Raw genomic sequence first — 14,463 nt, 5'->3', positions numbered from 1 at the left:
GGCAGAGGCTGTCTTTGTCAACTGTGTGTTACTGAACAAAACCAACTTCTTGCTCTGAAGATGTCCTCTACAGCATATTTATTTAACTTACCATTCTACAGATCTCTGAATCAACTGTGTTACTTCCGGATCTGTATTTAATGTGTGTCTTTGCATTTCTGGTGTGGACTGATATGCCTCGTTTGGGCCTCCATCACCTATGCATTTGATAGAGGAAACACATTACACAAGAAGTATACACTGAAAAATTTCTCATTCTGGGTAAAATTTGTCACCTGTTCACCCAAATTCCCTGTACACAGGTCCACAATCACCACTCCTAACTACATGCATGAATAAAGTCTTAAGGTGACATACAATTTCTCTGACGTTCTATGTCAACATTTGACAAATTTCAGTGAAACTGCTGTTGATAATGAACCTTTGACACGATGATCATTGCTACCATGGTGATGAGAGTCAATTTTTTAAATGTTTACTTTGACATATCCCTATACATATGAAAATATATGTGAGCAATTATGCTCTAAAAATATTCACACAACATTCAATGCCTTGAACATTACATATGTTTTAGTCAGTGCACATGGCAGACATGATAAGCACCAGCACCAATAACAGTATCCAATTGTAAGCTCCCTCAACTGATTTATTCATATTACAAGTACTTCAGCCAATGTTTAACAGTCATCCTCCACAAAGCAATACCTCCCTTTTTTGCAATAGTATACTGGTATATACCACACTAAACATTAATTACTCAGACTGCCAGTATCCAATATCTGAAAAAATATTAATTCTTTACCTGCTAAAACTGTGTGGACAAGCGAAGACAGATTTGATTCATATTTGTTTAGAAAGACCATGTTGCGTTGTACATGTAATTACATATTACTTACTACCAATGCGTTTTCTTCCATCTTTCCTGCCCTGCCTTCCTTTGTTGGCTCTCGGCTGCTTTTTTTTCCTTCTTGACATGTAGATGACAATAAGTAGCAGAATGATGATCAGTATTGTGGCAATTATCGGTAACACAATGGCTGCCACTAGGAGTCCACCTGTGCTGTCACCACTTTGGTCTTCATTCGTCCCTGTCAGTGATAGATGTAAATACAGTGTAAATGACTTTTCTAAAAATTTTTCCTGTCATCATCATAATAATAAATATTGACAAAAACACTGCAGATCAAAAATTACTGTCTTCTGAAGTGAAATTGACAGACATGTATCTACAGAGTGCGGCAACGGAATTTAAAGATAAAAGGCATGATTTGAGGATTTTTAATTCCTACCTTGTTCATTGACAATCAATGGAATTCTCTTTGGCTTGGGAATGGTAATGTTCATGGTTGGTTCTGTCACTGGGATCCCGTTACACTCTGGCCTTTCCGGTTCTTGCTCACACGGCTCACACGTGCCATGAATGTGTTTGTAAAAACTAGAGGATAGAAAAGATCATAAACAATTTCACTCTGTATGCTCAGTTACTGGTAAAGGTGCGACTATAGCATTATGGGTAAACAAACCTTACAGTCCACCATATTGTATAAGATCCTATTACCAATTCATGACAAGGAAAACTGTGATGTAAACTCTAATTTTGTCATTATGGGTCCCTCCCTAGTGTTAAAGCTAAAATATCAGCAACAATAGCAACATACAAACAAAGTTTGAAAAACTCGTTTTTAACGTATTTGCTTTCATAGTTGTAATTATCATGATTTCTCAAGTTTAGTGCTTTTGCTTTCTTCGTACATTCAACAACCTTATATTGATGACAATCAGGTTGCTCAACAAGTAATTACGATAAAGCCTGTATGCAAACAGAGCTTGCGCAAACATGACGACTTGGGTATTCAAAACGATTTCAGAGCAAGAGAAGCTTACATTTGTAGAATATCACAGTTATGAATTTAATAACAAAAATGCACATACCCATCTTTGCATTTTCCACATTCCCTGTCATGCTTTGCAGTGCATTCTTTGTAGACACTTTCTACATTCTCGCAGATTCGACATTTCTTGCAAACGTCATGATTCCAGTCATCGGAGAAATAGCTGGCAGGACAATCCACGCAAATGGTACCTTTGCCCTCTCCATCACCACACAGCTAAAGAGAATGACACAAAAGTAAAAGAAACACATCTATGAAGGAACTGTATTACATAGAAACATAGAAATGTGACTTGAAGTGAACTAATGTTCTGTAGGAACAGGACTAAACCACTAAATGAGCAACACCGAGGATAATTCAGAGATTCTTTTGGGGTTTTGAATTCTTGAAACTACATATTGTGATATTTTGCCAGAATGTTTGAGGATTCATAAGATTTGGAGAATGAACTAATAACGGTTAAATTACAAACTGTGACAACTGAAATACGTTAATGTATACCAGAGAAACAGCGATGAGAGATACTCTTTATGAGAATACAAAATATAAGTAGTATGTATATTCTAATTATTTATCTAATACTTGACAAGCACTGGCAGGGACTGGGAGTATATTTATAGTACATTACAAATAAAACATGGAATGGATAGGGATGATCATGACAGCAACAGCATTTAGGATAAAAACATAAAGAACTGTTACAACTACACGGATAGAACATCATCCCAGATATCTATGTTGTATCAGTAGTACTAGTAGCCCATAGGTGTCACAAAAAATTCAATATAAACTACATACTTTATTCAGACCAAATCCAGCATTGCATTTGTTGCAGTGCTTGCACGTTCCCCCGACCTCATCCCAGTACTGTTTATAATCTCCATCATCGCTACATCTTTGAGGGGTAGTGACAGACTGTATCTAGATATCAAAGGTAATGTTTAGAACAAATATACAATGCTTAATTTCACAGAGTAGTCCTGCTGTACTTTTGATGAAAACCATATTTAAGCAATCCTCTTTCTCCCAAGTTGTGTTTATTTCTGTGCTTTGTCTATGGAGCCTGGTAGAAAGAGGATTAACCAGCTCGGTAAAGGGTAACTCTGAGATTTTTGCAGTCCACAACAAATACGCACAAGCCAGAGTGCATGAAGTGAACTGGTCAAAATCTCACTGTATACCCGTCACCCAGCTTGCTTATTGTCACCATATTATTTTAAATTCTGGCGAGGAATGTCAAACAAGGGATTTTCTCCAGATGAGAGCTCATGTGTGTTCAAACAATGCTATATTGCGAATTTAGCCCATTATTTTCAAGTCTGCAGATTTCTGTTTTTATGCCTTTCATATACTGGTATGATACATTAAATTATATCAAAATATCAAATTTTGAAACATTCACTCATTGAGAATGACACAGGATGCGTTATTAAATGAAGAGGTTTTTATCGGTTTCTCTTTGGTTGGAATTACTTTTGCTGCTAATTCAGGCATCTATGAATTAAGATAAAAATAATCCGGTCCATCAGCTTAGAGAGCTGTGGTCTTGCAATTTGATGAGTCTTGAAAATAAGTGATTATCCTTTGAAAACGTACTGTATGATAATGATCAAAGGACCAGTAATGCTAACTTTTGATGATTTTTTCCTTTATTTTTATTTTATATGTCAACCGCAACTTCTTATTCTACTCCCAGAAGAATGTTGAAACAATGCCACCATTAAGCTTGTCAACGTAGCATCTATATGAGTAAAACACATTGTTATTGTTTACATTTTAATTCTTGTCTAGACTAGAATTCACTTTCAACAATGACAATGTAGATTGCACACATACACTGACTTGACAAGATGAAAACTGTGTATATTAACATTCCTTGGGGAATAATAACAAGGAATTATGGCTGACATTCAAAACAAATATGGCAAAATAATTATCAAAAATTATAATTACTGGTCAGAAGGGCCAGTAATGCTAACCTTTCATGATTTTTTCACTATTTTTATTTCATATGCCAATTGAAAGTTCTCATTCTACTCTCATGAAAATGTTGAAATATCCACTATTTAGCTTGTCAACATTACATCTATACGTGAAAAATGCACTGTTAATCCTGTAATTCTATACTAGTCCAGACCAGATAATTCACTTGTCAACAATAGCAACACAGTTTACACATATACAGTTTGGGTTGACGGGCTAAATACTGTGTATTTCAACGTATGCTTTGTGGAGAAGAACAAGAATTTAACATCTTTTTTTTTTTTTTTTTTTTTCCTTGACATCAAAAACTAAAATAGCGAAAAAATCAACCAAAGTTAGCATTACTTGCACTTTATTATCAAATATGCATGGTCAAATTAGTATTACCTTTGTGAAAATCCCAGCCAGAAGTAATGACAATAAGAATCCTTGATAAACCTTGATGGCAGGTGGATACGTCATCGGCACTGACGTCACAGAATACACAAATCGGCCTTGAAACTTGGTGAATACCTGTAAATTACATAATTAATTGTTACTAATATTATAAGCCCGAACAAAAATGATATAATTTTTTTTCTCGTTTTTCCCTCAATGGCCAGATATTATATTTTAGTCGTCGTTTTGTAAAAGTCTCAAAGACATCGAATATACTAATAATATTTATACCAGATACTACCCATGGCACGGTGGACAGACTTCCATGTTGTACCACAGTCCTAGTGGAAGGACTGTGGACTGGTTGTACCCATCACCAGTCACCTGTGTTCTACATGTATTCCGCTATGAGGCGCACAACAATAGAACACAGGTGACTGTGGTTATACCATAGACTCGAGGCCTCAGGGTCTATGGTTTAACATGAAAACTATCGAGGCAGCACTTAATAGCGCAAAGCACAATTTTACTTTTCGTTTAATGAAACCATGCTGGCTCTTGCGTGTATGAACGGTCTCCGCTGTATGACAGACGGCGAGCGAGTTGTGTACGAGCCTGCAGATGGCCAGTAGAATGTCGTCCGCAGCGCCGAAAAGGGATCAAGAACGACCCTGCCCGAACATGTATATTCTAGCACTTACAATGTGTAATTGCGAGCCATGGAGGTTACATTCTGTCTCTGATTAAAAACATGGAGGTAAAACTGAACCACTTGCTCAGCAAATGAACATGGCTACCGCCACGGTCCCTCCACTACACGCTATTTCCGGGTCCAAGTCAGCGCTGTCGCAGTGACCACAACTGTCGTTACGCATGATGTGTGTAGACTTATTTTAATGGTCATTTCTACTACGATACAGAAAATATGGTAAAATACTCACCTGTGATCGAGAATTTTTCCAGTGAACGAATTTGTATAGGAATTCGTATATTCGTCAAAAACACGTAACGACAGCAAGTTATATTGCCCCTGCCAAACAGCCTCGTTTTCGCATGGGGATTTCCAACTTTATGAACAATTGGAATGACGTCATCGGTCAGTGCCTCCGCCCCTTTGTTTACAAGTCGTGCAAACTATCGCCTACCTGCAGGAGTATAAAACACTTTGCAAGTGTTTTATTTCCCGCTGGTCGGTTAGTATTTTACTGTATTTGTTTTAACTATTGCAGTTTTTATCTTCACAAGTATTGTATTTCCCGCTTGTATTCATTTACACTTGCTGCAGTTTTATCCCTCTTTTGAGGTCCTCTTTTGAGGTAGTTTGTAATTTTTACAAACCCAGCCTATATAGTTGACTGTGTAGCCGAGCGTCCCGTGCTGTTTGTTCCCGTCGTTATACGGCCTCCATAGCGCCTGGAACACACAGCACGGTAAGGCTGCGTTCACAAAAAAATGATTAGGGGAGGGGGTTGTTGCAATTCAGAGGGATTCGAAAATATTTGGGGTAGTAGGGGCGGGAACTTGAAAATTTTGATCTACCTGTAGGGGGGACTTGAAAATTTTTTCCCTCAGTTTTATGTTGTATATTTTCCAACTCCAAGTTTTTGTAGGTAATTCAATGAAAAACGAATACCATATTTATGTCATCCGATTGTTGTATTGTTAGTAATAATTTTAAAAATCTAGAACCATTTTGCCATATTTCATTACGTTTATCTCTAAAAAATCTAAACGTGTGATTTGTTGTAAAAAAGCAAACTTGAGCCTAGTAACAGGGCAGAAGCTGCAAATGTTGATGATTTTTGCAATATTTCTGTGCAATATATCAACTACAGTTTCTTGCTGCATCCCTACAGCATGCTCAAACACACAATATTCAGTTCGTCGACAAAGCCTGTATATATAAATATTAGGTGATAATTTAATTATAGTCCAGACTGACAGCCAGTTGTCAGTAATAAAAATGCATGGTAGGCTATACATACACAGGCTGTGACAGCAAGCTGAATACTGGACAGTTCAACATGCTGTGGGGAGTAGAACAAGAACACAGTTGTTTAAACTGAAAAAAATATTGCCAAAATCATCATCATCAGCTACTCCCTACGGGCAGTGTCACTATGAGGTACAGCCCTGCTACTGCAGTGTCACTGTCCACTGCACACCTAAGCAGTGACAGAGATAGCTCTGACCCTGATGTACATGGTAGTTGAAGAAAGAGTTTGGGTCAAATGACGCTCATGACAGTGAAACATACTTGTACAAAAGATCAGGCCAGAGTCTCAGAGTAACACATGGAAGACAAGGAGACTTTAATAAAAATTGTCGGAATGTTTGAATTCCGGCATATGACTATCATCAAATATCATCAAATAAAGAAAAAAAATGGGATCAACACGCTTGATTTTCTAAATTTTCACATTCTTGTCATAAAATAATACAAAAGTAAAACTTTGAATAGTAAAGACTAAATGAAAAAATATGGGACTAAATTTGCCATTATTACACCCAAAATTTCAGAGATTAAAACATTTATCTGATGGAATATTTTAACCTTCCAGTATTGTCAATTTTGAGTAGCATCTAATTCATATATGTCTTGTACTTTTGAAACAAATTTTTGGTAGGTCACTGTGCTCAGTTTTTTTACAATGTGGCAATTAGCCAGAATTCACAATTTGCCTACTCTCTCATGATCGTCATTTTGTGTGCTCTTCGGCAGGAGCAATTGACCTGGCCAGAGTTGGATTAACTCAAGTTGGCTTAGACCGATAAATCCAAAAAGTTCACCGATGCGTTTAAAATGAATCAATTTAAGAACTTGCCTTAGGAATATTACTTTACAAACTGCTAATAACAGGTAGTGTTGAACACCTGCGAGCGGAACGGCGCAATACGTGTTTATTTTTTCTGCGCATACATCCTTTACAAATATGCGGGCTTGTGATAGTTTGGGGGACTTGAAAAATTTTGATCATATAGAGGGGGCATTTGAATTTTTTAGGGTATTGAGGGGGGATCTAGAAAAAACCCAGATTTCAATCGCGATTCTCCAGGCCCCCCATCATTATTTGTGAACGCAGCCTAAGCTGGGCTAGCTGACTGGGTGAGACTCGACGTCCGAATTCCATCGACCTTACCTTGGCATGCACATTTTTCATTGAGCACATTGAATCTACTCACGATATGATAACTGTATGTATAGTGTGATCGAGGCAAGCACACCGAGGTTCTCGATTATGTTTTGCAATATACCACAGGTGCATGGAGTTGCCAGTGTGGGATACATTGGAGTTGCCAGAGTTTTGCCATGGATTCCGAAAGTGTAACCAAGACTGTTTCTTATGTCGGAAACGATGGGGGTTCATTCAGCATGGACTTGGATAAAATTCTGAGTATTGCGTTTAAAAAACACAAATATTATAGCAAAGAAATGAGACTGAAAATCTTAAGGATTTGTTTCACGAGAACTCCCAATCTTTTTACGTGATTTACTCTGTTCACAGAAAATTCCGCATTAAAGTCAATGATGGTTTTACCTTTAGAAAATATCCAGGCAAGGCTTTTGCAAAATAAAAACCAAATTTCCATGATCAATTCGTGCCTCCATTCTCTTAACCCTTTGAGTACTGTAATTTTTCCCTCCAAAATTTTCTTGCAACATTTAACAAATTTTTATGAATTTTTCTGTAACTTTTTTGATAATTTTAAACCAAATGGACATTAAATTTCAGCATTGCAGTTTTTTATAAAAATTCTGGCAAAATTCTGAAAAAAAATTGCTTGGGTATATTTTTTAAAGGCGGCAAAAATCGACTTTGGAGCTCAAATGGTTATTGCCACCTTAAAACATAGCCCTAACGATTTTTGCACGACAATCGGCAAATATCACACCCTGAGATTTATCACATCTGCGGTGTGAAGGGCAAAGAGGACAAAGTAACGATCCCTTAAGACATGACAAAACATATGTTACATTCCACATAGCAAACTCCTATTTGCGGTAAGTTAGAAGTAGGACGTCAGTAAAGTAAGCAATGAGTGAGAAATACATGCAGTTTAAGTTAATATCAAAGAGTGTATGATCGACTTATTCAAATGCTACAAAAGTTAAATTACGTAATTTGCAAGATTATTTGGATCTGATATGTGATGAACGAAGCATATTCAACTGTGCTTAACAATTTGAAAGCAATATTGAGAATAAGTCCAGATATGTTATCACGACCTATAGCAATCTATTGGTCGAGTATTCTAAGATGTTTAACATAACCGCTGACATTGAATGACATTTCGTCAGTGACATCATCATTTTCCTTTTAGTTTGAGCTTCATTCCTGAAAGCAGATTGAAATTAGCTATCGCATGAAAGCATCTTCTCATAGTCTTGGGCAAAGTGTGATCTCCAAACTGACAGAAAATTCCCAGAAGACTGAAATTCTCTTTTTACCTTGTCACGACTTTGTTTATCATGCCTACAGTCTTCTCAAGCATTTTTTCAAATAACTTCGAAAGATTTCAAATATGCTTGCCCACAATACACTTTTTGCGAACAGTTTAATTTGCTTTATTATGTCAAATTATCAAGCAAATGAACTAACTATAAACAAAATCGGTTACATAACTGACATACATAATGCACTAAGAAAAGGTGGTGTTTACAAATGAGGGGCTGCACAATGGAAAGATAATACACATCGCATGTGTAAGTGTATACACAATAATAACAAACACGTTTTCTTTCACCATTTTCTGAAGTTGACTGATGAACTTCTGCCACGAATTCCACGTAACGTAACTGTACTCAAGACGACTCAACGTTTTGCAAAAGAAAAGTTAAGACTATTCAGTTCGGATTTAGACAAAATTCAAAGTTTTCTGTTAAAAAACCAAAACATTCCAGAAAGAAATGTAAATGAAAGAGCCAATGTTTGATTTTGGAGACCTCCCAAATCGTAATAACCTGATTTAGTCTGTTAAAAGGATACAGTCGTTTGAACTGTGCTCAAAGGTCGCATGGGACATGTACGACAAATGTAAACACTGTATCTAAGGTACGATGGTGATTGATGAAAGTTAAAACATACCGTATCTGTCATAATCTACATCGTATAATTAAATGTCGCAGCTGTGATGATGAGTTGCATCTAGCTATCGTGCACGAAATACATTGTTTGTAAACAAGAAAGTCGCACAGGCGCAGTTCAAACGACTGTTTCCCTTCAGATAAAATTCTGCAATGCAATGATTCAAGTTATTGGTAATCTTTTCCTGGTAAAAGATGTAGACAAGCAGTTTTGCATAATATAGTTTCCAATAACATTTCATGCCTCCATTATTCTTAACATATGTCATTTAACAATCTGATATGGGCCTGAAGCATATGATAGACACTGGCAACTGGTTCAACTTTGGCGAAAATCACTTATATGTTCACACAGATGACCAAGTAACGATCCTTGAGGTAAAGAAGAACATTAAAACTCAGCTAAGAAAAAGGTCTCTTAATAGCCAGTTAAGAATAATTTCAGTCATAGAATAATAAACAACAGAACAAGAAATATACAGTTCAAGTTTATATCACAGAGTGCATGATCGACTTATCCGAATGCCTGTGCTAAAGATAAAGATAACACATGATATTATTTGGAGTTGACTTTCGCTGAAGAAAAAGGCAATATTGAGAATAATTATATGTATAATCATACTTCTCACAAACTACAGTAATAAACACGTGAACTGTTTTAGGCGTTCTTTGGTGTGTGCCTTTGAAGTGTGACACATGAGTCATGTTTTCGTGAAATCCAAGAGCACAGTTTGTCAATAATATCAAACCTTGCAATGTTCCTGAGATGTTGGATCAGTGTAAGTATGTCACGCTTTCCACTGATGCTGGTGTTTATAAATACCAGTACGTCAAGAGCTTCCTTAAACATATTTGATTTGGTATGACTTATACCAAGGACATCGCCAAGTCCTGATAGTACTTGACGGGTGTACTGTCTGTTTTTCTGTTCGGTGGCATAGTCAACGCTTCAACGACGTTATCTCTCATGGTCATATCATCAAGCAATTTAGAAATAGGTATGTCTGTTCAATCAAGAAAACAAAATCACCTTTTATCCGAAGATCCAATCAAAAGTGAATTTCAGGCGATATTACTAAATTATTAGGTTAGTGTGAAAGAGTCTCCTGTAAGTACAGAATGGTATAAAAACTAAGTTCTTCGTCAAACTCTACTTGAGTGTTCAGTCAGAAAATCAAATCAAATCAAAATATTCATGCTAAACATAATACAGCTAACACACAAATACTTGTAAGCACGAGGCAGTAAATATACATTGTGATTCTGGTAGAAAGTGGTTCCCAAAGTTCAGTAATGACTTGGTCGACGTCAATTCCAAGAGTAGATTAGGATTAAGCTTACGCGTATTACTTATGGTACTGGTAATCCTGCTGGTACCCTCTGTTGGTAGAAGTTTGATTAGTAATACCTAATTTGTATACACTAAATCCTAAATGTCATTAATCATATTCCATTCCGATGAGCTTGTGGTTACCGTGAGGAAATGACAAAATTCAATCATTACCTTTTGCCAAGTTTAGAGATTCTTCATGTTTTCTTATCCATTCCTGGTCACTATTACACCTAATACTGTTTTCGTTAATCTGCATCTGCATAAACCAAGCTAGATTAGCATTTATAAACCAAGCTAGATTAGCATTTGCCCATATAGAGATCTGCGTTGAATTACCTTTGCTTCTAATTATTTTGCTCTTTGTGCTAAGTCATAGGTAGCAGACCAGCACCTAAGTCTATGAGTAGACTTATGTCATAGTTTTTGACATTTTTACAGAGTAACAATCATGGGTCGATAAAGAATATTCAGTGAATTTACCCCTTGTGCCACATTGAAAGATTGAAAAAGACACTATTTTTTACTAAAGTATTTATATGAAGAGAAAAACAAAGGTTACTCTAAAGTGTTGATTATTAACCCTTTGAATGCTGTAATTTTCCGCCAAAGTTTTTGTGCAACATTTTACCTCTTATATAGATTTTTTCTGTAATCCTTTTTTATTTTAGACTAAATGAGCAGCATTTTTCATAGGCCACGCTTTTTGATCAAAATTTTAGGAAAATCTGAAAAAAATTGTTCGAACCTGAAAAACAATGTCTGAGTTATTTTCTATATAGGTGACAAAAATTGACTTTGACGCAAATATGGTACCTTAAGTTATAATGACTTAACAGGTGTTATGGTTGGCAGTATGAAGTATCTACTCAGCTACTATTGCTTATTATTACACCTCACTCATTCAGCGTGCACTGCCATTGGTTAAACACGACTCACGTGACATGTAAAAGAACGTGATGATGCCCTCTGCGAATGTGATGATGCCCTCTGCGAACTTGATGATGCCCTCTGCATTTGATATTACATGGATGACGTCATTTTACTTACTGCGCATCCTTTCTGCGCAAAACAAATTGTCGTTCGCTTGTTGTACTTTGCAGTTCGCAACTTATGGCTGCGATACGTCATGCAGAGCTGTCACCGGCACAGTTAGACGATATTTTGATGCAAGTAAACAGCAAACGAACGAAAATGGCAACAAGGAATGCAATTTCTGTGTTCAGCGACTATGCAAGCAACAAATTTGGATACGCCACCGAGGAGATCGGCAAACTTTAGCGGCAACCCTAGGCTCGGCACTGACAACATTTTACGCTGAGGTCCGGACTCAGAAGGCGAACTGTACTCGAAGAAGTCTTTGTGTTTTTGTTTCTTTACATGTTTGCTTGTTCGGTGTAATAAAAATAATAACACATAAGCCCCTGTGCAATATCACGATTTTTTGCCTGCCCTCGGGCTGGTGGTCATGATTGAAATACTGATGATGCCCTCGCCTACGGCTCGGGCATCATCAGTATTTCGATCATGACCACCATCCCTTGGGCAGGCAATAAATTGTGATATTGCCCTCGCTCTCATGTGTTATTATTTAACTCAGCTGCTATTGCTTACCTTTGGTTCTTCCGGCTGTTGCTCACGATGTCCATGTTTATCATCAACGCCGTGTCCAACAGTCTGAATAGGGACTGCTCCCCTGCAGGATGCAACATTATTCACATCAGTGGTTTCACTTTCAGCCGATTGATACTCAATTCCTTGCTGACCCAAGCCTTTAGGGACCATGTCACCGTCACTTCCATGTTTGAGTAGATGGTCTTTTTCTCCTGGGTCGGATTCTGCAGACAGAGAGCGAAACAGGCTTCTTCTTTTCTTTAGCTTTGATGGGCTTTTGTGCTGTTGCTGCTCATTCATGACTTCACAGACATTATTGTCTGGAAGTGAAGTTGCTTTATCATGACTCCCAGGAGTGCTGATGTCAGTAACAACCTCACTTCGTAACCTTTCTTCGGCGACTTCTTCAACCCTAGTTTAAGACAATGCAGTTAATAGTTAATTATTTCTTGCAATAATACACAGTGATTTAAAGTCATGCAAGTGCCGTATATTGTAACATCACTTTCCCAATAAAGTAATCTTGACTTTAAGCTGTAAGATAACACAAGTATCGCAATAGCTTGCCCAAATTTGCCATGCATACATGCATGTCTCATATCGTCACTGAATGTCATTTTGTCTTTTTGAAGCTGTAAATCTGTGTATAGTTGGTTAAAATATTCTTTACGAATATAGATCAGCGTCGTTGCCTTGATTATTTATGCCTCACATCTGGCGACATAAATGTAACGAAGACAATATAAATCATGGAATTTTTTTTATACACTGTACTAAATACCTGTTACACTTGTGTACATTTTCTGTTATTAGGGGGCCTACATGTTGTTCACGTTTCGTTGAATTATCTACCTCATAGAGATCATGGCTCGGAAGTTCTTCAGTGTCATGATGGTCGCCATTCACTACTCCTACAAAATGTAACCAGTGAAAACCTCGTTGGACATCTTTGCAATCATTGCAAGCTTAATGAGATCGATACAACAAACGTTTTGAATTTCCGGCATATTTTCATTCAAAATAACTTTCAGAATTTACTATAAGCCCTAACAGAAAGTCACAGCCAAGTATTATGTGAAATATAAAGTTCTGCCCGGCAGAAACAGTTAATTTGTAGTAAAATGACAAATGGAAAATGGAAATATAAAATGGATATTCGTTTGAACGATAAACCTCATTTTCTGTGACATGAAAAAAGTCAAGAACACAAAATTGTTAACACACTTTAATATTTTACCTCAATATTTGAATATTGAATAAATCTGTTAATGATATGTTTCACGTCTTCTTGCGTAGCTTTTCCTGACCTTTCCTGACATTTTAGCCAATTTTAAATCTTAGAGACATGACACCCACCTTTTTCACTAGATATCGTTGACTGCAGGTCATTTTGCCTATGTCTGATAATCAGACTCTGTCGATATTTGTGTATAAAGAGTGTGAACACCAAAACCAGAACAAGCACAAATAATATACAAAACAATACTAATACAGTTTGGGTCGTTGCAACAAAGTGGCGGATGTGGTGGATGTTCCTTCCCCTTGTATCTGAAAACGATTCAAAAATCGTAAAAGAATTATCTGTATAGTGTTGTAAAATGTAAGGTGTTTTATTTCTCTACAGCGGTACAAATTGTGCATACGATGAGTTTGTCAAGATTTTGATTTCTGTAGATACATGGAATGAGATTGTTTGCAATTACGATATTCTTTCCGCAAAGACGTCATGAAAGTTAACATTAATTAGTTATCCGACACAGGCATATGAACGCTTCAGTAAGAAGAAATACACCCGGTCAACCGAGTTCTTAAAGAGCAGAGACCACATTGCCTTGTAGAACGGTATCAAAGTCGATTGTTTGAAGGTGGAATAGCTTATTACCTGATGTTTCATATATTGTATGACTTGCTGTTACTGAGTGTGTCGATGAATATGTCGTTCTGTTTGACTCTAACAAAATCACACGTGTAGCATCTGTTGACTGTTTCTCAGTAGTCATCTGAACAGTAGTTACTGCCTTTGTAGATTGATTAGTGACTAACTTCTGGGTAGGTGTAGAGGGCGCTGTAGTTAGCTCCGATGTACTTGTCGTAACTGAACATGCAGGATCGACGTCTGGGTCATAATTACCACAATATTCACAATTCCCATACATATCCTTGAAATACCTAGCAAT

At 36.9% G+C, this 14,463-nt stretch overlaps 1 protein-coding gene across 1 annotated transcript; it reads right to left on the bottom strand.

The window, feature by feature from the left end:
* Positions 1-80: 80 nt before the first annotated feature.
* Positions 81-5,322, bottom strand: LOC139131437 (tumor necrosis factor receptor superfamily member 16-like). Its single transcript, XM_070697473.1, has 7 exons — positions 5,198-5,322; positions 4,266-4,391; positions 2,694-2,816; positions 1,936-2,111; positions 1,293-1,438; positions 900-1,091; positions 81-197 (listed from the first exon to the last, which is right to left on the bottom strand). The coding sequence occupies exons 2-7, from the start codon at positions 4,338-4,340 to the stop codon at positions 88-90; spliced, it is 822 nt and encodes a 273-aa protein (XP_070553574.1). The 5' UTR covers positions 4,341-4,391; positions 5,198-5,322; the 3' UTR covers positions 81-87.
* Positions 5,323-14,463: the final 9,141 nt, after the last annotated feature.

This window comes from Ptychodera flava, chromosome 4 (genome assembly GCF_041260155.1).
Source record: "Ptychodera flava strain L36383 chromosome 4, AS_Pfla_20210202, whole genome shotgun sequence".
Taxonomy (NCBI): domain Eukaryota; kingdom Metazoa; phylum Hemichordata; class Enteropneusta; family Ptychoderidae; genus Ptychodera; species Ptychodera flava.
Note: the sequence above shows the minus strand (reverse complement) of the source record. Positions and strands in the feature narration are given on the sequence as shown.

Coding starts and splice junctions, on each gene's coding strand:
- LOC139131437 (XM_070697473.1), bottom strand. CDS start 4,340: ATGACGTATCCACCTGCCATCAAGGTTTATCAAGGATTCTTATTGTCA. Junction 2,817..4,265: donor TGGCTGGGATTTTCACAAAG/GTAATACTAATT, acceptor TTTGATATCTAG/ATACAGTCTGTCACTACCCC. Junction 1,092..1,292: donor ATTGATTGTCAATGAACAAG/GTAGGAATTAAA, acceptor TATCACTGACAG/GGACGAATGAAGACCAAAGT.